Genomic DNA, 25,505 nt, shown 5'->3' with positions numbered 1-25,505 from the left:
TCCTTCAGTGTACTTTTACCCCTTCTCCTTCCTCTATGACAAAAAAGCCTCCCACGTTTTGTTAAACTATTCTAAAATTTTAGTTCTAGCTATTTTTTCCACTACTACTTAAAGGAACCGTCCATACATGTGACATCTCAGCAAACAGTAGAACAGAGCAGTTAAGAACAAAGGGCTATGAAGACAAAGGTTCAAATCCTGAGTCTAGTCTACTAGCTCTAAAACCTTGGGAAGTATGGTAGGCAGAATGATGCCTCCTCCCTACAAAGAGATCCATATTCTAATCCCCAGAACCTCTGAAAATGTTACCTCACCAGGCAAATGGACTCTGCAGCTATACTTAAGGTTAAGGACCTTGAAATGCGGAAGATGATACTGGATTATCGAGGCTGGCTCAAACTATTCTTAAATCCTTAAAAGCATATAACCTTCCCCAGCTACAGAGAATCAGACAGATGACAGCAGGAGAAGGGCTCAGGCCAGAAGCCAAGCAATGCAGGAGGACTCTTGAAGCTGGAAAAGGCAAGGAAACAGACTGCCCCCTAGAGCCTCCAGAAGGGATCATGCCCCTGCCAACACTTTGAAACCTAGTGTAGAACTCTGACCTCAGAAATGTAATCAGAAATGTGTACTGTTCGAAGCCACTAAGCTTGTGGTAATTTATTACAAGAGCATTAAAAACTGATACAGAAAGTTACTTAACCTCGCTATGCCTCAATTTCTTACAATGGAACAGTATCCACTTTATAAGATATGGTGAGGATTAAACAACATACATAAAGCAGTTAGCACAGAGCCCAGCACAAAGTAAGTGTTCAAATTATTAAAGAGTAAAAATATAGACCCAGTTTATAAAAAAGTAGCAAACTGGCTTGACCTGTGTTCATTTCTCCATTAGTCTTTAGGAAAGGTACATCTTTTCCGGAAAGTGCCATTTAAGATTCACTAATATAAATGAGAAGAATGTAAAAAAGAAACTACATCTAGGATTTAAAATAAACCCTAGAGACCAGCATGGAATAAATGCCTATACTGAGGATGAACATATATGTGAAATGCAGGGGCAGGCACTCTGACAAACTGGTCAGCTGGATTTTATAAAACTGTCACATATATATGAATATTTTAATATACAGGAATATTATAATAATCTCTGTTAGTGAATTCTCACAATGTCCAGAGTTAACCTTTGTTAGTGGTACAGTGTGGACAGGGAAAAAAAAAAAAAATCAGTATTTTCAAGATTCTGATCCTACATCAATGCTAATGTTAACAGACTGAGAATTAATAAAGTTGAGTTTTCCTTCTTTGTGGTTCCATACCCCTTCTTCAGAGATGGCAGATGGAAATAAGAACCACCAAAAGAAGAAAAGGCTATATAATACAGATGTCAGTGCTTTTTAAAAAGACATTTACATAAAAAGAACAAGATTTAAGGGGAATTCCCCGGCAGTCCAGTGGTTAGGACTCCACGCTCTCACAGCTGAGGGCCCAGGTTCGATCCCTGGTTAGGGAACTAATAGCACACAAGCCATATGGCACGGCCAAAAAAAAAAATTTAAGAACCCACTTAACTATGCCCATCGCCCAATGTGCATCTAGTAATGAAAAAAGAGAGTGCAAAGTGACTGTATCTAATAGTTTCTGCCATACTCACTACAATGGGACCCTGCATGGGCAGCTCTGCAGAGGCAGAAACTAGGATCAGGGTTATCAGACATGGAATAAGACTCTTAACATTTCTTTCACACAACCTCTGAGTCACTTATTCTGCTGCCTACAGGAACACTCCACCCCCATTCTTCTCCCTTCCTCATAACTGGAATTAAAACAGAAAATACTTTTAAAATTAAACACACTGGGAAAAAACTTACAAACAATCATCTGTGCTTTCTGCACAAAGACTGATGGTTTTCCCATCTCGGCAAACAATCTGCAGCAGACAGTCTTTTGGCTTCCCATCTGGAGGCTGAATATCTATGAAAAATATGTAGAATACAGGAGTATTTATATAGTTTTTTTTGTTTAAGGATTTCTTAACAGCTCAGATAAGCAAAGGACCAGAACTTCAGAACATTACAATTATAACACATCTTTGTTCTGCTGTACAGAACCAAACACATGAATCATTACTCCATTCTAATTAAACTTCCTGCAGGAGAAACACGTAAGCCTCTTCTAGAGCGCAATCCACATATGGTGATATACAAAATAGCCCAGACATTAGAAGAATAAGCACAATGAAAAGTGTTGCAAAGCATCAGTTAACAGAATACTTACTGCTTTTATTCACAAAGCATCAAACTAGATCGCTGCTTTAAAAGTGAAAATCAGTTGTTTAAAGTATCTCTGTGTACCAAGAAGTAAGACCTATGATATCTGAGCCTGGTTTAAGTAAGGATTTCAATAGTTAGTCCATAGAGACTTGTGCTTCAAGAACTTATAGGGGCAGGATATTATAACACCAATGGTTACTACAGCAGCCTCTTTATTCCAAATAGCAACAGAGCTAATAAAACAAACAGGGAAGTCTACATATGCCATCAATTAGAAATAGAAAAGTCTATGCTTATTAAAAGAAAAAAACTATTCCTTCAATAGTTGTTATAATTATATTGAAAGACATCATGGATTTTAAGACACTGACTAGAGTTGTTACCAATAAGCCAGTTTCTGAGTCACAAAGTCTATACTGCCTAGGGTAGCTCCATTCTTCTTGGGGTTCTCAGCACTCTGGTTCCTTAGTTTTCCACCACCTTCTCCATGAGAGAGAACGGAAATGTGGACTGATGGGTCTAATTCAGAGGAGGAAAATTAATCTGCTGACCCCCATGGGTCATAATCCAAGTGTCTGGTTTCACCTGGTTACCTCTTCCCAGATGAAACCCTTCTTTGGTCTGTAAATGAAAGCAGAATGGGTAAGGAAGAAGAATCAACTCCCATCAAGAAAGCAGAAGGGCAGGCGACAGAAGTTGGACGAGACAGACCCACTTACCCCGACATTCGTGTCCCGTGCGGATGTTGATGCAGTCCACGGGCATGTGGACCTTATCCTCCACGCTCTGCCGAGTTTGGTCATCATAATAGATCAGGTGACCATCTGACCACAGGTCAAACCAATTCTTCTTCCAGCGCTTCAAAATAGTACCTGAAAAAAAGTGGGAAATGTTGCCTTTGAGTGGAAAAGCAAGGACTTTGTCCTCTAATTCGCCAGTAACAGAAACAAAAGAAACTTTCCTCTGGTCCCCAAAGTATATCTGCATACAATTGCCCAGAGCAGTCCATCAAAATGGAAGTGAAAGCAGACCCGAACTGCATGAACACCCACGCTGTACCAGGGCTGCATGCAGCACGCTCTAAGATGAGAACTTCGATCTTACTGAGAACATTGCCAACTTAAAAGTCTCAAAATATTAAAAAAAAAAAAAAAAAAAAAAAATTCAATAAAACTTTGATTTTGAGCTAATGAAACATGTCTAACATTTAACTCTCCATGTGGTATATCTAAACCTTCCCAGTAGTATCTAACTGCTAGATTGAACTGTAAAGTTTCTACATACAAATAACAATAATACCTTCCTCTTCTGGAAAAACTTCTCTTTTTCTTGAAGGGTCTTCACATATACTCTTCTCTAACACTCACCTTCCCTTATAGCCCACAGTGTGGGGAGTCTCTCGGCCTAAGGCTAGGCAGAGGCAGGCTCAGACACTGGATACATCCACACCCAGGACACTGACCCAGGCCCAGGGCCTGACTCCTACCCAGCACGCATCCGTCCTACTTACTACCTCACACGTCTCCGTCAGTTTGAGAGAATTCATCCTTTCATTTGTAATCTTGGACTAGGCATCTAACTTTATAAAACTCTGATTTCCTTGTCAGCCAAAAGGGAAAACTAAAAGTTATCCCTGCACCTTTCTCACATCCATACGCTACCGGCTGCATCTTTTGTTCCTATAGATCCCACCCTGTTCATGGCCAACGTGCACAAATTCCATTGCATGTGCCCCTCTTTATGTACCCACGTCTGCTACAGGTATCAACCAGGTATTCATCCCAGCAGCCTTCCGAATTTCTTTTACCACTATCAAACACCCACCTTGCTGAGAGCACTTGCCCAAACTGATAAATAAGTGACACCCAGCATCCATTTAACTGGCAGTGCCTGAGCTGTGCAGAAACTACCAAAGAGAGCCACCCAAACACAGACAGGTGTAATCACCCGGTTGGGGAGTTCTACCCAAGTGTCGCACCTGCCATCAAAGCCCTGACTGCAGAACCCTAAATTAAGCTGTCCTCCAGAGTCCAGATACTGAGTCCTACGAGTCCGTCAATGGCAAGAAAGAGAATCCTGAAGACAGCGGTGCATATATGTAACTACATGTGTATCTCTGCTGCTCTGCAACTCAGTGAATATAATACAACTCACCTCATTTCAGTTTATTATGAATGATACTTCTGCTTTAGCAAAGACGGAAAATCAACCCACACATCGGGAGATGGGGAAATGGAGTAAGTCTTCTGAATACACACTTTTAAGATAACCATAACTAAGTGGAAAAGTCTGTACAACTTATTTACAGAACTCCTACTTTGTGTACATCATCATGCTAAGCGCTGATGGGAAGCACAAAATTGTCAAAAGGGTCACTGTTCACTTATGTTGACAGAGCATTTACATTGAGTTATGATGGAGAAAGGAAACTTGCCCTCAAAGAGTGCAGGAAGGGAAGGCACATCCTCCAGGTCTGAGCAAGGCTCTCCATGTCCCCTGACCATTTTAGGATCACAAAACCCAAGACAAGGAAACTTACACAAACATTGGGGCTAGATTCCAATATGTCAGGACTTTTTTTTTTTTAAGCCAACAATACAATAGCTGCATCTATTCTTAGACTACAGAACTGTCATAGACCTTGAAAGGACACCTGTTCAGCTCCAGGTCTGAGAACGTAAAACTAGTAATAGGACAGACAGGCTGAAAGCTTGTCTCCTGGTTGAAAGGGTGTTGATGTTGAAACGAGACAGTCCTGAGTCTGAATGTAGGTTTGCCACCCATAGTTAACATTTGGACCAGTTACCTAGTATCAGTGAACCTCTACTTCTTCAACTGGAAGCTGGGGTAATGCCACCTACCTCACAGCTGTTGTGATAATTATATTGATATAAAAATCTGTAAAATGGGAATACAAACAAGCTTCATAAATAGTTTTTATAAACCGTCTAAGGTATGCAAGTCCATTCTTCATTGCTAGGCTCAATTTTAGCTAAGTATTGAAGATATTCCTTAAATACAAATTCATATCTGAACAATACAGTATATATCACCACTCAAGCTTTTGCTGGAGTCATAAACAATATACTAGTCACTTTTCCCTTAATGCTGCTCTTTCTAGAAAGACAGCAGAATAATCTGCTTACTCTTTCTGCAATAAACAGAGCTGCTTCTTCCTGCTTTAAAACATACTATGAATCCTACTTCAGGTGGCAGCCTCAGAGATAAGCAGAGTTAAGTATAGGCAGGCCCATAGAGATGAGGCTAAGAAAACGACCTCAATCCCATAAAAAAAGAACTGAGTCCCTTCTCCAGAGTCCTTTTGGAGACACAAAAGATTTGGTTTTAGATAAACTCGTTCCCTCGGGTCAAATCTTAATCTATAATTAAAGACTCTAGTATTTCAGAATCTGGTCACTGTTCAATTCCCGGATGAGGCAGGTGTTCCCCACAAAGCGAGCAGTACCTCCATGCTAATATACTAGCTCAGCTCCATGGTAATATATCAGCTCAGCTTGGGTAGACCCAAGAACCTCAGGTCAGCCGTTAGTAATACAGCATGCTAGGGACTTCCCTGGCCATCCAGTGGTTAAGATTCTGTGCTTCCATTGCAGGGGGCACGGGTTCCATCCCTGGTTGGGGAACTAACTTTGTCACACCGCATAGCCAAATAATAATAATAATAATAATAATAATAATAATAATAATAATAATAATAATAATAATAATATAGCACGCTAGTGAGAAAAGAGAAACCAGCAGGGACTACTACTGTCCCCTGGTTCCTGTCAAGGCAGCAACCAAGAAGCTCCACGTGTGCAGAAAAACGGTTCATAGAGCTCTAAAAATCTGCAAGAGGAAATCCAGGGCAACAACATTAGTAAGACTTTGTTATTTGTTTGTAAACACTGGCAGTGTCAGCCACAGACATAAAGATGTGCCCTAAGGCAACACTAAACCCAGCCCAAGGGGCTCATGTCCTGTACTTACTCTGTCTCAGCAACCATCCACTCTTCACAAACGCCATCTTTTCACCTGTAGAAGAAGAAACAGGCAGGTTCAAAATTATACCCAGAAAAGAGAATGACCCGTATGAGCTGTTTTTACTCACAACACTTCTGACACCAGAGGTGTGGGGTTTCTCCATACCAACAACAAATTTTCCAATTCTCAGGACACCAACGGGAGGTCTAATGATTCAATTAGATTCCGACACTAACCACCTGGAGTTAGCATCAGACCTCACAGGTTAAGGGCTCAGTTCCACAAGAGTGCTCCCACTTTAGACACAAGTCCTGGGCCACCCATATTTCTGATCTATAAATTGGGGGTGCCCACAACCCCCTCCTGAGATTCGATAATTTGCTAGTATGGCTCACAGAACTCAGGAAAGCACTTTACTTACTATTACCTATTTATTATAAAAGGATACAACTCAGGAACAGCAAGGTGGAAGAGATGCAGAGGACAAGGATTGGGGGAAGAGTGCAGAGCTTCCATGCCTCTCCAGGCACCATTCTCCCAGCATCTCCATGTGACCATTGGAACCCTGTCATTTAGGGGGTTTTAAGGAGGTTCCATTAGGTAGCCATGATTGATTACATCATTGGACACTGGTCCTTAAGCTCCATCTCCAGCCTCTCTGCCATCTCTGGAGGTCCAAGGATGGGGCTGAAAGATCTTTTTATTTTTATTTATACATTTGTTTATTTTATTTATTTTATTTTTGGCTGCGTTGGGTCTTTGTAGCTGCACGCAGGCTTTCTCTGGTTGCGGCGAGCGGGGGCTACTCTTCGTTGCAGTGCACGGGCTTCTCATTGTGGTGGCTTCTCTTGTTGCAGAGCACGGGCTCTAGGCACGTGGGCTTCAGTAGTTGTGGCATGCAGGCTTCAGTAGTTGTGGCTCACGGGCTTAGTTGCTCCGTGGCATGTGGGATCTTCCCGGACCAGGGCTCTAACCCGTGTCCCCTGCACTGGCAGGCGGATTGTTAACCACTGCGCCACCAGAGAAGCCCCTGGGGCTGAAAGTTCTAACCTGCTCATAACAAGCTTGGTCCCTCTGGCAACCAGCCCTATCCTGAAGTTATCTAGGGGCCCATCATCTCATTAGCATAAACTCAGATATGGTTGAAAGGGGTTTATTATGAATAAAAAGACAACAAAAAGACACCCCTAGTACCTCTATCTCTCAGGAAATTCCAAGAGTTTTAGAAGTTCATATGTTTCTTATTATATCACAAAACCACCGCCCTTTGGTCTAACTCTCTATCCTTAGCCCTTTCAGCATCAGCTGAGGAAAGGACCAAAGCCATTTTACCTCACTGGCCACCTGGAATTTACCCAGTACCTCCTTAATACGGCCAATACAACCCCCCACACACACCCCAGGCTTTAGCCTCAGCACCCTGCCCACCTTACTAAGTCTAACGCCACTTATATCTAACAGACATAAAGCAGCCCTAGAACACAAAGAGTCAGCTCTGTCAAGGACTTGTGGCTTCTCCTAACATTCCTGGTATCATGAGGCTCTGGGGTCCAGCTGCCTCAGCCTTACCCCTGGTGTGCCCTAACAGCTGCACACAGCCCAGTAAGGTGCGCACTGGTGTCAGCAGGTGGAGTGGCCAGGTCAGAGCAGAACACCAGAAGTCATGGAAAAAAAGGTTGATAAATTTAACTCCATAAAAATAAAAATCTGAGTGGCAAAAAATAAAGTCAAAAAGACCAATAAAAGATTAAGAAAAATACGTTTTACAACCATATATATGGCAGCAGTGAGTTAATTTCCTTCACATACAAAGCTCACTTATAACAGAAACAGCCATCATTTGGCAGTTCACAGGAAAAGAAACATGAATGGGCAAAAAGCTCATAAGCTACTCCATTTCTCTCTCAATTCAACTAACAAAATTCAAATCACAAGTTAACAATATTACCTATCAGAGGGCCACAAATGAAAAAAACTATGATACCCAGAAAGGAGAAAGCATAATGGCAGGAATGAAAACTGTTGTAACCTTTTGGGAGGGAAATTTGACAATATCCCTCCAAATTTTAAATATTCATATACTTTGACCTAGCTATCTCACCATTACTAGAAATATGCCTCATTAATACACATACACAGGTTCACCAACACATGTATAACACTAGCCCCAACCAAAGGGCTCCACGAAAGAGGACTGCTTAATGAGCACCTCCACCCATGGCAGACCATTATGCAGATGTGAAAAGGAATGAAGTAGAACAGTGTGTGCTGATGAGCACACGTAGCTGATACCCACACAACTGTTTTCTGGAAGGAATCTTAAAAACTGTTAACAATGTGTACCTCTGAGGAGAGGAACGAGGCAGTGCTGCATATGTGTCAGAAAAGAGGGTGACTATTCAGGCCTATTATACCTTTCTGTACTATTTAAGTTTTTTAAAACAATTTGTGGGGCTTCCCTGGTGGCGCAGTGGTTAACAATCCGCCTGCCAATGCAGGGGACACGGGTTCGAGCCCTGGTCCGGGAAGATCCCACATGCCACGGAGCAACTAAGCCCATGCACCACAACTACTGAGCCTGCGCTCTAGAGCCCGCGAGCCACAACTACTGAGACCGCGTGCCACAACAACTACTGAAGCCCACGCGCACCACAACAACTACTGAAGCCCACGCGCCACAACAACTACTGAAGCCCACGCGCCACAACAACTACTGAAGCCCACGCGCCACAACAACTACTGAAGCCCACGTGCCTAGAGCCCCTGCTCCGCAACAAGAGAAGCCACTGCAATGAGAAGCCTGTGCACCGCAACGAAGAGTAGCCCCCGCTCACCACAGCTAGAGAAAAGCCCACGCGCAGCAACGAAGACCCAATGCAGCCAAAAATAAAATAAATTAAATAAATACATTTAAAAAAAACAATTTGCAAGTATTGTATCATTTTATTTTTGAAATCAACAGATATTATTTGGAGGCTGAGATTATGGGTCACTTTTGTTTTCTACTTTAGCAGTTTTAGGTATTCTCTTTAAGGCACAAAGGTTTGGAAGGTTAGCAAAATGGAGCACAAGCCCAAGTGGGCACCTCAAAAGAACAAATGAGTTCTCCCTCATTTAACTTTCCCCACGTCTAAGTATGGCTCGAGTCTCACAAATCATCCTATATTCCAGCATCTCCAAAATCCTGTAATCTGAAGGTTCTTAGTCTCCCTGCAGTTTCTGCCAATTCATGCTGTCTGTCCTCACCAAGAAAGGAAAGACGTTTTTCATCTTTCCCTCCCACATTTAGGTCCTCAAACGTACAGCCCCAGATGAACTAGATGCACAGTCAGTCTCTTCTCTTTCTCTCAGTGCATGTTCGCTCTGCTCACTGCTGCTGCGAGACACCTGCTGACAGTGAAGGGACAAGCCTGAGGGCAGCCAACTGTTGAGATGGCAGCGCTAACTGCTGAGTCACGGACTTACCCAACCAGGGATCTCCCGCTAATGCAAGGCTTTCCATTACGCAAAACGATGGGTTTCTTCATTATTTAAACTGAGTTGAACTAGTTTCCTGCAACTTGCAGCCTAAAACATCCTAAAACAATCATTTACTTCCAAAAGGATTTGAGGCAGAGAAATAATACCAACATATTTTCATTCAACAAATATTCTTTGAACATCTAACGTGTGCCCAGCCTTGCAGCAGGCACTAAGGATACAGCAGTGACCAAGCTAAAATCCCTGCTTTCATGTTAGCTTACATTCTAATGGAAGAAACAGGTTAAACTTGTAAGCTAAAAAGACAGGGGATGGAGTGTTACAGATAGCATCACATCTCTGCAGTGATACTATTACCCCAGAACATATAACTGGAAGGGTATATAACACGTATTCAACTCATGCCAAATCCTGGATATTTATACTAAAACTTCCTATGATCATAACATAAACTCATTTATTTTCCTTTGGAAAATAGCTGGGAATAGGTCAAAAATTACTTATAGGTATTGGGAGCTACCTAGATACAATACAAATATAAAACCTGACTGAAATGTTGTCACACAACTTTGCTGGTACCTTCTGAGTTGGTGGTTATGGAACCCAGTGAACAGTGCAAAAATGTGATGCAACAGGAAGGAGTCTCCCGAACTTCTGTGGTAAATTTTTTTAAATCTTTCATGACTCTTGATATTAATTTGGCTGTATTTGCTGACATTCATAATAGTCAAAATGTCAGCTCAGCCTAACAATGATATTAAGAACAGCTTCATTTATTCACAGGTCTTCAAGAATCCGAGTCCAACAACTTTATGTGCCTGTAAGAGTAACACCACCACCAGTAGCATCCAGGAAAATAAAGAGTTATAAACAGAGCTCCTTAAGGACCTAGAGCTTTCCGGTTATCTACTAATTGTATAGATCAGCATATGAGTTGCCAGATCTTGTGCCTATGTTTTCTTTGGCGTTTCCTTGGGGTGAGGCTGGGTTTCTTTTACTTTTCAGGTAGATGTGGCTCAAGGGATGTCAACAAGAGAAAACTGGGGCTTCCCTGGTGGCACAGTGGTTAAGAATCCACCTGCCAGTGCAGGGGACACGGGTTCGAGCCCTGGTCTGGGAAAATCCCAAATGACGCGGAGCAGCTAAGCCCGTGCGCCACAACTACTGAGCCTGCGCTCTAGAGCCCGCGAGCCACAACTACTGAACCCGGTGCGCCTAGAGCCCGTGTTCCGCAATGGGAGGAGCCACCGCAATGAGAAGCCCGCGCACCGCAACGAAGAGTAGTCCCCGCTCACCGCAACTAGAGAAAGCCCACATGCAGCAACGAAGACCCAATGCAGCCAAAAATAAATAAATAAATTTATTTTTTAAAAAAAGAGAGAAAACTGAAAAGCCAACTTGGAAATCAATTTCAGGCCACTGGAGTCAAGAATTTAAAATGGAAAAAAAAACTTCTCCATCAACAGGACAACATTATAAATGTATCTTAGGCGTGCCCATATAAAATAGTTCAAAACTACTAAAGAAAGAGAAAAATAGATTACAAGGTAGAAAGAAACTTAAACTGAAATTAGCAACAGAAACTCACGACTTTTTATAAAAGGGTAATTGTTCTGCCAACTCAAGTAGCTTCTTATCTGGTATCATCCTGTCTACCGTTAGTCATTATGTGGAACAATCTCACATGCCCAGATTTTTATCTCTAATACTGGTCTCCTCTAAACGGAGCCAGCACTCCTTGAAAATGAGCTGGTTACAATTCAGGGACAGGACACCTCAAGATGTGCCTAAGTTGTCTTATTGTCAAAAAACAAAGATGCTTTCAGGAAAAAAAAAAGTCAACCAGCTAAAGAAACGGCATCTAATGGCCAAATTGTGACAACATGGGTGCCAATGTGAAAATAATAATTATGGTTCATTAGAACAAACTGAGGCTAAAAGGCATCCTAAGTATAAAATGATTAAAACCATATACTTCACTACAGAATGTGTTAGAGGAAACACACCTTACAATGTGACTTCAATTTGACAACTGGGGTGGGGGAGGCGCGGGGGGGTTAAAAAAAAAGGTTAAACACGTTGATTTGTGTAATTCCTTCCTCTCACTAAATAATTCTAACAGTTATTGCATTACCAAGTAAGAGATATTTGTTGTTTACTGTCTAAGATGTTAGGATTTCTTTTTTAAGACAGAAAGTCTAGATTTCTGAGCTAAGGACTCAATTGTACTGCTACATAGGCAGCAGAGAAGACGGTAGGAACAGGTTTCAAACCGTCCTAAAACTTACACTGCTGGGGAGAAATGACTCCTGGAAAAGAACCCCAGATTTACACCCTCAGCAATGCGCTGAGTTTGGTTACTTGCACTTTCCGGGCAAGCACTTACAAGCCAATCTCCAGAAGTCAGAAAAAGCCAAGAGGATATTAAAGGAGCTTCCTGGACTTCCCTGGTGTCCCAGTGGTTAAGAATCCTCCTGTCAATGCAGGGGCCACAGGTTCCATCCCTGGTCCGGGAAGTTCCCACATGCCGTGGAGCAACTAAGCCCGTGCACCACAACTACTGAGCCTGCGCTCTAGAGCCCACGAGCCACACCTACTGAGCCTGCGTGCCACAACTACTGAAGCCCACGTGCCTAGAGCCCGTGCTCCACAACAAGAGAAGCCACCGCAATGAGAAGCCCGCACACCGCAACAAAGAGTAGCCCCCGCTCACCGCAACTAGAGAAAGACCACACGCAGCAACAAAAACCCAACCCAGCCAAAAATAAAATAAATAAATAAATTTATTTTAAAAAATAAAAATAAAATAAAGGAGCTTCCTAAAGCACCTGTGGTGTCTTCACTCAGATCAGGCAACATCATCAGCCAACAGTCATCTTCTTGGGGGACTGGGGCTGGACATTTCACCATCTAGCAGAGACCGCACGATGGGCAGTCCTCTGAGGGCAGAAAAGTAAGTTCTTTATCTCTATTAAAGAGGTATGTGTCCTTTGTGTCTACCAGCCTCTTCTGTCAGGTACCACGTTGGAATCCCATCACCACTGGAGCATACTGCCTCATCAGCAGGAGAACCCTCGCCTCTGGCTCCCAACCCATAAGCAAGATGTAACATAATACAGACCCCCACACAGGGCTGTATAAATAAGAGACACCAAGGGTAACAAGTACTTAAATAAGCAGCTGCCTCATCTGCTCCTAAATGACCCACCTTACCTATGCTGGACCACAGCTAAATCTTTCTATCTAGAGTCTGTCCCCTGCCAAGCTCCTCCAATGTATCCTGAACCCTGACCACAAAGCAGAGAAGGAGAGAACATTGCCTATCACTCAGCCTACTTGCCCTCAGCCTTATAGAGCGTTCACATGCCACTGCCTAAAACAGGTACCCTACTCATTAGCCTAGACCAATTCTTGGTCCTGAATCCTGCTAGCCTGCCCTGCCTTGAGGTTACCTAGGACCAGTGCTCTGAGGGGAAAAAGAAAAAAAGGCAGACTTTAAATATCCATCTTCCCATTTTTCTCTCTGCAGTATACAGAAATATTACATATTTCTGGAAAATACATATTTCTTGACACTAAACACTACAAATCACATGAGAGTTATTTTCAAAGACAGAAGACACAACAGTGACATTAAAATGAGAATCCAGGGACTTCCCTGGTGGTCCAGTGGTTAAGAATCGCCTTCCAATGCAGGAGACACGGGTTCGATCCCTGGTTGGGGAACTAAGATCCCACATGTCGCAGGGCAACTAAGCCCGCATGCCACAACTACTGAGCACACAGGCCACAACTAGAGAGAAGCCTGAACCATGGAACGAGGAACCCACGTGCCTCAGCGGAGGATCCCACATGCTGCAACCAAGACCCGACACAGCCAAAAATAGAAATCAATAAACATTTTAAAAATTTAAAAATGAGAATCCAAGACAAAAGATCTATGAATAATGTAAAGATCACCCATGCTGGTGACTGCTTTGCTATTTCCAACATTAATGACAGATTAAACACCTAACTCTGCTCTCTCCTGAAATGCAACTAAAATGACAGTTAAGGGGAAAACAAGGCATAAATCCACAAACACAAAGAGAATCGCAGCAGAGACAAAAGCAGATTAGATGCTAAAAACGCTGAGAAAGTTTTAAAGGCAAATGAACAGGTAGTAACTAATATAAAATTCAGCTTTCTCTGCTTTTCATGTGCTAATAAGAAGCCGCACACAGCAAGCCAACTCTAGCCACAGAACACTGTAAAGATTCAGAAACTGGAAGTATGAGATAATGCTGAAGGTGGGGAAGAATATCAGAATTTACTGAAAGTCTTTAAGAAGAGTTAGTAGGCCCTCTACACACCCAGGCAACTACCCTCCCCAGTCCTGAGGATCTCCTTTCTGGAAAACCTGAAACACAGAGGCTCTAGTCTTGGGGACACCAGGGATAGCTCAGAGTGGAAGAGAGATGCCAAACTTAGAGGAGTAACAGAGTAAGTGAATGTCTTAAACTCCCTGTCCTCTTCCTTTACTTAACTCCCAGACTCTCTAGCTCTGGACGAAGGGCAGAGCCAAAGGTTCATTGATACTGACATTTTTTTTTTTTCTATAAAAAAGCTGGTCTCCAGGCTTCCCTGGTGGCGCAGTGGTTAGGCATCTGCCTGCCAATGCAGGGGGCACGGGTTCGAGTCCTGGTCCGGGAAGATCCCACGTGCCGCAGAGCAACTAAGCCTGTGCGCCACGACTGCTGAGCCAGTGCTCTGGGGCCCGCGAGCCACAAATACTGAGTCCGTGTGCCACAACTAATGAAGCATGTGCGCCTGGAGCCCGTGTTGTGCAACAAGAGAAGCCACCACAATGAGAAGGCTGCACGCCACAACTAGAGAAAGCTCGCACACATCAAGACCCAATGCAGCCAAAAATAAATAAATAAAATAAATAAATTGATTTAAGAAAAAAAAAACTGGTCTCTGCCTAAAACCCTACAGGGATTCTCATCAAGTGATAAACTTTAAACAAACACAAACTTTCAATCAGTTTTTTTAATATCTTAAATAGAAACAGATAGCATGTATGTTCAGACATCTGAGGAAGCTTAAAGGGAGTGAAAAAAATAAAATTTAAAAAACTCAAAAACCTCACAGGAATCAGAGACAACTGCAGGGAGCAAAGGAAAAGTTTTAAAAAAATTACTATTATCAGAAAGATGATACACAATATTGTATCCAAAAAACAAAACCAAAATGTTCTAAAACAGGAACGTTCAGAGCTCTCGGTTAAAAGTGATTAACCAAAATTTAAAATAGAAGAACTGAAAAGATCATGATGGAGGAAATCTCTCTGAAAGGAAAAAAAGAAAAAAAAGATGAAAAAAATTACAGGATAAGCCTGGGATATAAAACATCCTGCTTACAGGAGAGTTTCACAAATAAACCAGCAAAAAAAGTAGAAAAAAAAAATAGTATACAAACATTTTCCACAACAGGACAATACATTTCTAAATACAAAAACTTCAATGAGTGTCCAGCAAGATGAATTTTAAAAGATCCTCGGTAAGGTTTATAACTGAAATTCCAGAACTCTATGGACAAAGAATAGAACCTAAAAACTTCCCAGAGCAAAAAAAGGTCACATAAAGGATAAACAAAGCATTAGGGCATCTTCATCAACAATGCTACAAGCTGGAAGGCAATGGATCAATATCTTCAAAATGCTGAGAGAAAATTATTTTCAAGCCAGAATTCCATACCCAAATTATCGATCAAGTAGATAAAATAAAGACATTTACACACATGCTGAAAGACTTTAAGATTTACCTTCCATGTACCCTACCCTGTTTCCAGAGCCTAGCGAAGAATGTATTCCACCAAAATGAGAGCATAAGCCAAGAGGAACTAGGGGATGCGGGTGAAGGAAAGTCCCAGGGAGACAGCTGTGCCACAGGCCTAGAAAAGAAACCAGTCCAGACTGGAGGACAGTGTTGGGGGGGGAGGGGAAGGGGACAGAGACTGACATCTAAGAGATTCTGGTGGACTCAAGAAGAGTGTTTACAGGAGGCAAAAGTCTTCTATGGCAAGAAGTCAAAGATTACATCTAAATCAACAGCAATGTTATTGTGTCCCGAATATAAATGTAAAAAAGGCAGCTAAGAAAAGGTGAAAACATTTGTCTCTAGTTAATGGAAAGGGAGTGGGGTATTTTTTTTTTTGACTCTGAGGTTTAAAGTGCTATTTGGCTTTTCAATCTATATATATGTATTATTTTGATAAATGTGAACATGTATGCAATAATTTGAATTATCCTCAAACATACCAAAAAAAAAAAAAAAAAATACCCTAGATGAAAACCATTTACTTGAACCTCCCTTCTAACAGTTCTTTAAGATGGGGGGAGAAACTTAGTATATTCTTAGCAATCAAAAATCATAAAGTATGATTTTGATAATATGCTTTGAAAAATTCATAGAGCCTAATGTTTCATAATACAGGCTTTGAAGTCAAAAGAACTGTGTTTATATCCTGGCTCAATCACTTATAAATTACCTTGGGCAAGTTATTTAACTTTTCCAAGCCTTTGTTTCTTCATCTATACAATGAGAATACTAACATCTATTTGACAGGATGTTTGGAAAATGGGGTGAAATAACTTGTGTTTGCATAGTGCCTGTTAGTTACTAAAACTAACAAATGGTAGCTGCTCCCACAGCAATTACTACTACTATTTTTGCTATTATTTCCTCACTATCCACCTGACTAAACTTTGCCTAAAACATTCTAGAAGACAGAAGCACATCAGGCTGCTTCTCAAATGGCTTAGAAGACTTAGTAAGATGCGCCTGACAGTCAAAATTTGAACACATACCTAGAAGGAAAAAAAAAAAAAAAATTAAACCAAAAACCTTCCCAGAATAATAGCTAAATTAGTCTCTGAAGGAACAGGAGTAGCTTTTCGAGGTACCTTGTTGAATTCCACTCTCCATAACTTATTTCAACCTTTCACTATTATTTACACCCTGAAGCAGGATCTAATGCATAAACTAAAACTCATTAAAGTCTGATCTGCTGCTGGTCTCTAGAGGATGCCAGCAAACTAGTTGCAAAATAGCCACATTACTCACATGCCAATAAAACCTACAGAAAGTTTTAAAAATACAAACCATATTCAACAATTCAAGTTTTTGAGGTTTGTTTGTTTGGCCACACCTCGAGGATTGTGGAATCTTAGTTCCCCAAGCAGGCATCGAACCTGGGCTCCTGGCAGTGAGAGCGCCGAGCCCTAACCACTGGACCGCCTGGGAATTCCCCAATTCAAGTTATTTTACATATGAACTCAAATCACTTTAAAAATCATTGAATCCAAAAGGGACCAACTTAAGAGGTGGAAAGAATACTGCCTTTGGAATCTGACAGTTCTGAACTGAAAACCCACTTTGCCTGGCTTCTCCAGTTAGCTAGCACTCTATCTTCCCAAGGAATAATATGACTACCTCAAGAGTGATATCTGGGGACTTCCCTGGAGGTCCAGTGGTTAGGACTCCGCGCGCTCACTGCCAAGAGCCCAGGTTTGATCTCTGGTCTGGGAACTAAGATCCCACAAGCTGCGAAGCATGGCCAAAAAAAAAAAAAAAAAGAGTGGTATCTGTTCTTTCTGTTATCACTGACCTACACATTCCACAAATTCAGTCCCTGAGATTATCAGGAAATTTACTTTCAGAATGTGTTAAGTAGAAGAACTAGTATTTTAGCTGTGAAAGTTGTTTCCTTATCAAAGAGAGGAAAACTCTGTTCTTCAAAGACTCTAAAACGACACAGGCGACAAGAAGGACTGGGTGATCCATCATCATTTAGAGGTCAGTTCATATGTGGTGTTGGCCATTTCAGGTAGCAATCAGTTCTTAATAACAAGCCCAATATAAGCACTCATCAAAGGACAGACAGACTAAAACAAAGAGGCAAGAAAGTTCAATTCTGGCCTCAGGATCAAATTCAGAAGCAAATATACAACAAATAAAACATGACTGGTTCAGCTAGCCCACTTTTTGTAACATTTTTAATAGTTTATTTTACTCAGTAGTTTTTGGTAGTTACTGACACTAATAAAGTAATTCTTTAATTTCTTTAGACATCCAGTAAGAAAGAAAATAGACAGAGGAAAGGAGAAAGAACCCAAATATTAATGTAGGATGGCAAGCTGGGAAGTATAGCAAATCTTCTAGAGGGAGTCAAGAAAAACCTCTCTACTCAGTGCTCTGTGGTGACCTAAATGGGAAGGAAATCCAAAAAAGAGGGGATATATGTATACGTATAGCTGATTCACTTTGCTGTACAGCAGAAACACAACACTGTAAAACAACTATACTCCAATAAAAATTAATTTAAAAAAAAAAAAAAGAAAAGAAAAACCTCTATCTTCCCCCAAGGAGTAATATGACTACCTCAAGAGTGGTATCTGTCCTTTCTATACCACTGACCTACATGTTTCACAAATTCAGTCCCTGAGATTATCAGGAAATTTACCTACAGAATGTGCTAACACCATTAAAAATATGCTAGTAAAGAACCATTGTCAGGTTCTGAGCTCTTTTCTGCAGCCTCCTTCAGGAAGCATTTACTGACCACCTACACTGTGCGAGACACTCTTATCTGCCAGGATAATCCTGCAACATATGTTTGATTCCTGCCCTCAGAGATGGGGGGAGTTAAGGAATCACTACCCCACCGAGTAAACACCAAGCACAAGGGAAGCCCAGACAAGCACCTGCCCAGCTCTCTTCCCAATACCCACCTCCCATCAATAACCATCAGCCCAGCCCAGGGGCCACTCCTGAGCGCAAAAGGACCAGTCGCAGGAGCACATGCACACATACACAGATATTTTGCTCATTAATTTGTCAGACAAACATTAAGGGTCATAAATAAACAGGTAGTTAAAAGTCCCAGCTTGGGCCCTAATTCCCCTCGTGACTTTTACACAAGTCACTTCCTGCACTGGCACTGGTTTCCTCAAAGACCATCAAGACCCAGGAACTTCCCTCCCTTTAGACCTAAGCGCCGCTCCCTCTGGCAGAGGCTCCACCGCGTCCTAGTCAGAGGAGGTATTAAAACAACGAAAGCGTCTCAGGAGTCAACAGCGTTCGGAATTAACCATGTTCCCCTAGATCTTCTGACACTGTGATGGTCCCACCTCATTCCTTTCCCCCACTCACGCTGAAAACCTGGAACTTTACTATTCGGTCATTTATGAAGACTTTTCTGTATAAATTACTCTATTTTTGAGTTAAAAACAAACAAAAAACACTACTCTGACGCGAAATGAAAACCCCTGACCTCTGGGGTTCCCGATGTAGTTAGGTGAGAGAATCAAACGTGGAAAAAGACATAGAATACAACACCAAGCACTTAGAGCCAACGAGACTGCAAAACCAAGAGTAGGTGAAACGAGCGGAGGCGGGCCCCACCCGAGAGCGCAAAGCTTCAATGCCATTCCGGACTCCTTAGGGAGGCTGCGACCTCCGGGCGGCAGGATAACCAAAAAGAGCCCCAATCCCCTCGACCAGACGGGCTGCAGGGGCGGAGACCTGCGCCCCGCGGGCAGAAAGGCGGGGTGCCGGCGGGGATAACCTGCAGGAAGGGGGGCGGCAGCAGGAGCGCTCTGGCGGGGCGGGCGGCTCCAGGGGAGACTCTAGACTGACCGCGGGAGGGGGAGGGCCGAGAGGAGAGGGGGGGTCCGCTCCGGAGGGGCAGCGGGCGGGCGGCTCTAGGGCAGGCTCGGGAGGGATCCGGGGAAGGGAGGCGAGGGGGAAGGGGAGTGGGGAGGAGAGTTAGGAAAGGGAGAGGAGAGGGGAAGGACTCGGGTGGGGCTGGGGGGCGCTGACGGGAGTCTCCTGGCGAGGCTCCGGAGGGACCGACGCCCGGGGTGGGGAGCGGAGGGCGCGGGCCTGGGGTCTCCCTGGAAGGGCGTGGGGTGGGTAAGCCCGGCCCGAGGGGGTCTTTGGTCGCCTGGACCGGACAGGAACATTCACCTGCAAAGCCTCCGGCCACAGCCGCGTACCGAAGCAGGGCGGGAGCGCAAGGACACTGCCGAGCTCCTCGGCTCCGACCGCCTCACGCCAGCGTCCTGGCCGCCGTCCGACGGCACGTCTCCCCGGCGCGCATGCGCACGGCACGCACTGCAGGCCGGGAGGTTCGGTGGGGCCCGGGCAAGCCTGGCTGATGCGCGGGATGCGCAGGCTTAAGTTTCACGTGAAGAGCAACTGTAGGCCCCCTGATCTTGCTTATAAGTACCACCCTCCGGTGAAAGGAGCCGGGCAGGGCTCTTTAGAGAAACGACTGACTCTAGAACTGCTTCGGGGAAAGTACAGCTGATTGGAGCATCGTGTAGCGCCAGAAGTACGGAATGCTCAAAAATAACGCGTGTAGGCGTGTCAAGGGACATAGGAGTCAACCTGAAACAGCTTCCAGTGCCCAAACCTGGCACAGTTATAACTTAGAATATAAAATAAGTATATTAGAGTCACATTCTGCTGTAAATAATTAAATACATTACTGGGGAGAGGAGCTAACTCTTCCTTATAGAAGAATTCTAGTTAACCATGCTCCATACAGAGGGTGTATTAATCTCCACCCACTCACCCCTGAGCGTGGGCTGTGCATGGTCACTTCCTCCCAGAGTGCAGTGTTGGAAAGGGGAAAAATAACTTATACGGAGGAGAAACCTGACAAACACTTCTCAACCACGTGATCAAGGTTAACAGCAACAGCAATGTCTTGTTGATAGTATTTACCCTTGATACGACATAATGACAAGGTCACTTTTCCTGCAGTCTTACTCCCCAGAGCAAGCATAGCCCCAGTCTAACTATGAGAAAAACAGCAGACAAATCCCAATTGAGGGATATTCCACAAAATACCTCACCAGGGACTTCCCTGGTGGTCCAGTGGCTATGACTCCGCGCTCCCAATGTAGGGGTCCCGGGTTTGATCCCTGGACAGGGAACTAGATCCCACATGCTGCAAATAAAAGATCCCGCATGCCGCAGCTAAGGCCCAGCGCAGCCAAATAAATAAATGAATAAATATTAAAAAAAAAAAAATACCTCACCAGTATTCCTCAAAACTATGAAGGTCGTGAAAAACAAAGAAAGACTGAGAAACTCACATGCAGTGTAGTGTACTGGATGGGATCCTGTAACAGGAAAAAAAAAATGTTAGTGAAAAAATTTGTAAACTCCAAATAAATTTTTTATTTTAGTTAATTGTAATTATTAGCTCTTTTTAGTTTTGACAAGTGTACCATGGTTATGTAAGATGTTAACTTTAGGGGAAACTGAGTGAAGGGTATAGTCCCCAGTATCGTCGGGGGATACTGACCTCTCTCAGTAGAGCTACAAGTCTAACTCTGACTACCTTCCGTGTTAGGTACCTATCTTTCAGGGCTTGGATTTGAAGTGTCCAAAAATACACTAACATATTGTCTTTGAGTGATGGGATTGTGCATGACTTATTTCTTCTTCCTACTTTTCTGTACTTTCCAAATTTTCTTTAATGCATCACTCAAACAACTTAAAAATCACTTTAACAACTTAACGACAAGAAAAAGTAATACTTGAATCCAGTTTGGTGAAGGTAGATGTTCTGGGAACTGGAGCAGGTGCACCCACTAGTAAGTTTTCTGGTTAATAAAATTGGCTTTCTGTCCAAGCCTGCTGACAAGAAAATTACAGCAGGGAGAAGGCTAACGTTGGGTAAGCCACACATCTCCCAGTACTAAATATGTGGCCAATACTGAAAGCTGTGCTTCAGGGAACCACACTGTGTCTCTGCTTCCATCAGCTGCTTGACTCCTTGGCTCCATAGAACATGTGGTCCTCAACCCAGGCAAACCAAATTACGACCTGATTAGCCCCACTTCCCAATTACTAGTACTCTTTCTTTATTGCAAAAAGGAAAGTGATAAGTTCTTGTGGTTAAAAAAGAAAAGCTAAATAGGACATGAAGTAAAATATCATCCCCCTGCCAATCGCACATAATCTGGAGTGAGAATCTTCCAAGCAACAGGACGTAATAGACATTCTTTTATTTCCAGCTTCCTTTACCTTTTCTAAATGAATCACAGCTGCTCATGTTCTCTTTGTTGGATTACTTTTTATTTTCCTGCAGCACCTTTCTATCTATCTCTCTATCTATCTATAGCAGAGGTACCACTTAGGGTAGAGCAGTTGGACTTCACCAGCCCCACAATTTTCATCAGTACCCCAAATCCATCCCAAAAGACATACAATTCTAGTGAGAACAGAGTGTGGGCTGAGCCAAAGCAAAGTCCAGCTCAGGAGTAGGAAGCTCTTCCACCGAGCTTGATACACCTTTGCTCCTCCTATGAGGAAATGCTGGAACTGCCTCTGTTGGGTAGGAAACAATGAGTTTTGTGCACTTATATTTGACTTTATTTTGCCCTCGACATCTGCTGAGAAGCTTTGGCTTTCTTCAGTTGAGTCCATTTCTTTTGAGGAGAGCAGTTGGGTTTTTGCCCACTATAAGCGTGAAACTCCCAATGCACACAAGAATGGGGAAGAGAGATGGGGTGCAGCTGCGGCACAGGCAGCCTTTCAGTTACTGTTCTTGTTTACAGGCCCATTTCTCACCACCTTTCCCCTCTGCCCCCATCACACTTGCTCTGGGTTGCAGGGTTTTCTGCCTATTTGAACCATCCACTTGAAAGTGAGTCCTTTCCCTCCCCCACCCAACCAGGGCCTCTACTACTGCTTCAGTTTTCTGTGCTGCCTATTATTTTTTAAACATCTATCATCTATTTCATAAAAGTCTAAGGAGAAAATAGAAGTGTAAAAGTGTATTCTTGATCTGCCATCTTGAATCAGAAGCCTGCAACCCCAATTGCTTTCTCTCATGCTCAACTGTCTCAAAATGTTTGGTTAACTGACAGTGCCCTTAACTTGTTTTCCAGGACTTTTACAAATACCTTTTCTTTTACCTTAATAGGGCCTTGGAATGGAAGAGACATAGATCTCTGTGTTCAACCCAATGTGCAGAACCAAAACAGAGTTTTGTGCTCTCAAAAACTTTGCCTCCAGCTAGATGGTGAACAGAAAACAGTGCTATTTTCCTATTAAACCCTCAGTTTATATACAGTTGACAAGAAAAACACTAAGACTCTAATATAAAAACAGGCAAAGGGACTTCCTTGGTGGTCCAGTGGCTAAGACTCCACGCTCCCAATGCAGGGGGCCTGGGTTTGATATCTGGTCAGGGAACTAGATCCTATATTCCACAACTAAAAATCCCACATGCCGCAGCAAAGATCCCGTGTGCTGCAACTAAGGCCCGACACAGCCAAATAAATAAATATATATATATAAAAAAGGCAAAGGATATATGAATAAATCGTTCACAAAAGAAAAAATGTGAATGCAACAAATATTTTTAAATGAATCTTGCCTGCAATCTAGCAAATGCAAATTAAAACAAATGAAATATAGATTTTCAGTGATCAAATTTTAAAAGATTTTTTAAAAATTTAATCAGCTATACATATACATATATCCCCATATCTCCTCCCTCTTGAGCCTCCCTCCTACCCTCCCTGTCCCACCCCTCTAGGTGGTCACAAAGCACCGAGCTGATCTCCCTGTGCTATGCAGCAGCTTCCCACCAGCTATCTAAAAGATAGTGGGAAATTTTTAAAGATTTTTAGTGAAATACTCAATAGAAGGATTTGATGAGATGGTCACTGTGATACACTTGCTTGTGCAATTGTAAATTGGTACAATCCTGGAATAAAATTTGATAATATCAAGAGGTTTAAAATACTTCATACTTGGGAATTCCCTGGTGGCCCAGTGGTTAGGACTCTGTGCTTTCACTGCTGAGGGCCTGGGTTCAATCCCTGGTCAGGGAACTAAGATCCCCTCAAGCCGCGTGGCACCACCAAAAAAAGAAAAATACTTCATACTCTTTAAACCAGTAATTCTTTGAGGCAACTATCCCATAATAAACAGAAACTCCAGCCAAAAATTGTTTACAAGGATGTACATCAGGTATGTAAGAAATGGAAATTAAAACAATCCTGAACACACTACGATATATAAAATAGATAAGCAACAAGGATTTACTGTTTAACACAGGAAATAATATTCAGTATCTTGTAATAACTTATAATGGAAAATAAACTGAAAAAAATATATATATATCTATATAACTGAATCACTTTGCTGTACACCTGAAACTAACACAATATTGTAAACCAACTACTTCAACTAAAAAAAAAAAATCCTGAGACACAATTTCATACCTACTTGTTTGGCAAAAATCTAAAACTTCATGGTAAATGTGACAAATATGTGAAGCTACCAGAGTTCATACCTTAGTGGGAATAGTGTAGCTTGTTACAAACACTTTAAAGAACAATTCAGCACTACCTAGTAAGTTTTAAGGTGCAGGTACCCTATGACCAAACAATTCTGCTTCTAGGCAAGTGCCTTTAGCATAGTATTTTCAAACTGTTTGACTCTCACTTACAATAATAAATTTACTTCATAACTCAGTACATAACATATGAGTAAAAAAATTTATATAAAAAGAACTTATTACCAAACAATACTTACCCTTACTCTTGTGGCACACACTCTACATTCTTATTTTCCAGTCTAATCCATGTTTAAAGACGCAGACAATGAATCACTAGATTGATTTCGTGACCTGAGCCTGGAGTTGGGCTGCTGCTCATGATTATCTATTGCTCTGATTATCTATTGCCGCATACCAAACTACTGCAAAGCTTAAACACCTTATTATTCTCGTGTCTCAGAGTACTCTGGGTTGCTATTTCCTTTATGTTAACTAGTAAGATCAAAGTGAAATAACCTTGTTGGAACCTCAGTTGTTTGTCAATGACATGAGTGACTTCTTTGCTGAATAGGATAGTAATAGTTTTTGAATATTAGGAGAATATTTTCTAAATTTTTTTGTTCTACTCACAATGTGACACCTACAGACACCACCCCTTTTAAATTTTAATCTGCATTATTAATATTATCTCCATCATATGCATAAATCTATAAAATTAACAAAACAATAAATCAAGCCCTGATTACTATTATCCCATGAGTTGCATTCTTGCCCTGGCGGATTTCAGGCTCCAGAGGTGACGCCCAGGGAGGGAGGCAGGAAGGGAGCCCGCAGCCTAACGTAGCTCCAAGTTTCCATCTGGCAGGTCCCAAAGCTGCCAAGAGCCTTAGGGCACAGGCAACAAGACAGTAATTAAGAAAGGGTGAATTTTGAGTATTTATTCCTTTTGTCTTTACATCAAGTTCCTATAATTCAATTTTTAATAAAGTCTGGCTTGCCAAATTCCTGAAAATGTGTCCCTTGGATTCCAGGAGCCAGTGCAAGCATTGAAAGTCACCCCACACACCACTGAGCTTGATTAGCTGTTGTTCTCCTGAGGATAGATGCGTGGTTTCTTCCCAGTTTTTGGTTATTAACAATGAAACTGCTGTGAAACCTAAGTGACCATCGACAGATGAATGGATAAAGAAGATGTGGCACATATATACAATGGAATATCATTCAGCCATAAAAAGAAATGAAATTGAGTTATTTGTAGTGAGGTGGATGGACCTAGATTCTGTCATACAGAGTGAAGTAAGTCAGAAGGAGAAAAACAAATAGCATGTGCTAACACATATATATGGAATCTAAAAAAAAAAATGGTTCTGATGAACCTAGGGGCAGGACAGGAATAAAGACACAGACGTAGAGAAT

General features: G+C 42.3%; 1 protein-coding gene across 4 annotated transcripts in view; it reads right to left on the bottom strand.

Moving 5' to 3' along the window:
- The window catches only part of PLEKHB2 (pleckstrin homology domain containing B2), a 44,024-nt gene extending 24,138 nt beyond the window's left edge, over positions 1-19,886 (bottom strand). For 3 of the 4 annotated variants that reach the window (XM_082465721.1, XM_082465722.1, XM_082465723.1), the window contains exons 1-4: positions 19,751-19,886; positions 6,267-6,311; positions 2,996-3,148; positions 1,875-1,977 (exon numbers count right to left, since the gene is read on the bottom strand). In XM_082465721.1, coding sequence (XP_082321847.1) covers positions 1,875-1,977; positions 2,996-3,148; positions 6,267-6,303 — 293 coding nt within the window. In that variant the 5' untranslated portion in view covers positions 6,304-6,311; positions 19,751-19,886. The remainder of the gene's footprint in view (positions 1-1,874; positions 1,978-2,995; positions 3,149-6,266; positions 6,312-19,750) is intronic. The other variant, XM_082465724.1, reaches the window with a different exon arrangement.
- Between the last annotated feature and the right edge of the window lie 5,619 nt (positions 19,887-25,505).

Source organism: Balaenoptera physalus (assembly GCF_965194825.1).
Source record: "Balaenoptera physalus genome assembly, chromosome: 6".
Taxonomy (NCBI): domain Eukaryota; kingdom Metazoa; phylum Chordata; class Mammalia; order Artiodactyla; family Balaenopteridae; genus Balaenoptera; species Balaenoptera physalus.
This window is presented reverse-complemented; position numbering and strand designations above follow the sequence as displayed.